At 45.8% G+C, this 1296-nt stretch overlaps 1 protein-coding gene across 1 annotated transcript in view; it reads right to left on the reverse strand.

Annotated features, from left to right (window-relative positions):
- LAMA1 (laminin, alpha 1) overlaps positions 1 to 1296 on the reverse strand; it is a 173431-nt gene that overhangs the window by 97560 nt on the left and 74575 nt on the right. Inside the window, 2 exon segments of the mRNA XM_011994364.1 lie at positions 77 to 187; positions 1000 to 1287. Of these exon segments, the coding sequence (XP_011849754.1) occupies positions 77 to 187; positions 1000 to 1287 (399 nt within the window).

A 1296-nucleotide genomic window follows, 5' to 3' on the forward strand; every position in this document is an offset into this window, starting at 1 on the left:
CAAAAATTCACTTGTACACAGCAAATGGTTCTGAAGTGAGTAGGAGAGGGCGCCTGAGCTTCAGTGACAGACTCACAATGCAAATGCCGTGAACGTCGCACTCAGCTGCGTGGCCGCGGCATTCACAGGGTTGACAAATGCCTCCGAAGAGTATTCCATCCACGCGGTAATAGCCAGAGAGGCACGACTGCAAGAGAAGGGAAAGTCATCCTCCCTCCACTACGTTACAAACAAGAAACTGCTCAGTTGCCCATGAGTACGGAAATGTCTTTCTTTTTTCTCAAACATCCTAACTGAGGTATCATTCACATGCTACACAATTCACTCATTTCAAGCGTACAATTCAATGACTTTTAGTAAAAAACTTACTGAGCTGTGCAACCACCACCATAATCCAGTTCCTTATTTCTCTTTAAAGGTAGAGACATACACACAAAAACGTAACGGCTGTGCAACAAGTCTTATGGCCCATTCTTGTTATGGTATTAATATCAATACGTTTGTCCAAGTAATTTCAAAATAGTTTTAGCAACAGATTACTTTCATTGAGGATTGCAAGTGCATTTTCATGTATTTCACATGTAAGGTGGAGCCCACCAAAGTAAAATACCCAGGGGCCATAAAAGGTCTCAAAATAGGGCTGGCTTGTATAAAGCCACCCAGGTCACATGCTGGTGATTTGTAAATGTTCACATATGATCAAGTTCCATCCTCCTTAGAAACAGTCAGTGGCATGGGTATTGCAAGTTTCCTGTTGACTAAGGCAGGAGGGCAGCACTACGTCAGAATATTGTCCAGGGCTTCAGCCCAGTCCTGGTGGAGGAATCTGATTTTTTTAAACAATGTGACTTCTAATATTTCTATTGCCCAAAAAAGGCTGAGCCAAACATCGGGTTGCTAAAGCTAAAATTCAAATGTGTGCCATGACATCCCCTTCAGTGCACTGTTTTCCCCTTAGGAAGGAACAAAAGGAAAAAGGCAGGAAGAGAGAAGCGTCACCTCACAGGAGGTCCCTGTGTAGCCTTGCGGACATTCACAGTGCTCCACATCGGCGGCCACTGCCAGGTCGATGGCATTAGGGCTGGCTATGTCCAGAGAGACGGACTGTAACCTGCAAACAGACAGATTGTTATGTGACTCACACGCTCGCAAATATACCTCACATCTCAGGGAAGACGGGCTCCTAAAAGATTTAAATCTAGCCGGGTGCGGTGGCTCACACCTGTAATCCCAGCACTTTGGGAGGCCGAGGCGGGTGGATCACGAGGTCAGGAGATCGAGACCATCCTGGCTAAC

Source organism: Mandrillus leucophaeus, unplaced genomic scaffold (genome assembly GCF_000951045.1).
Source record: "Mandrillus leucophaeus isolate KB7577 unplaced genomic scaffold, Mleu.le_1.0 Scaffold453, whole genome shotgun sequence".
Classification (NCBI taxonomy): domain Eukaryota; kingdom Metazoa; phylum Chordata; class Mammalia; order Primates; family Cercopithecidae; genus Mandrillus; species Mandrillus leucophaeus.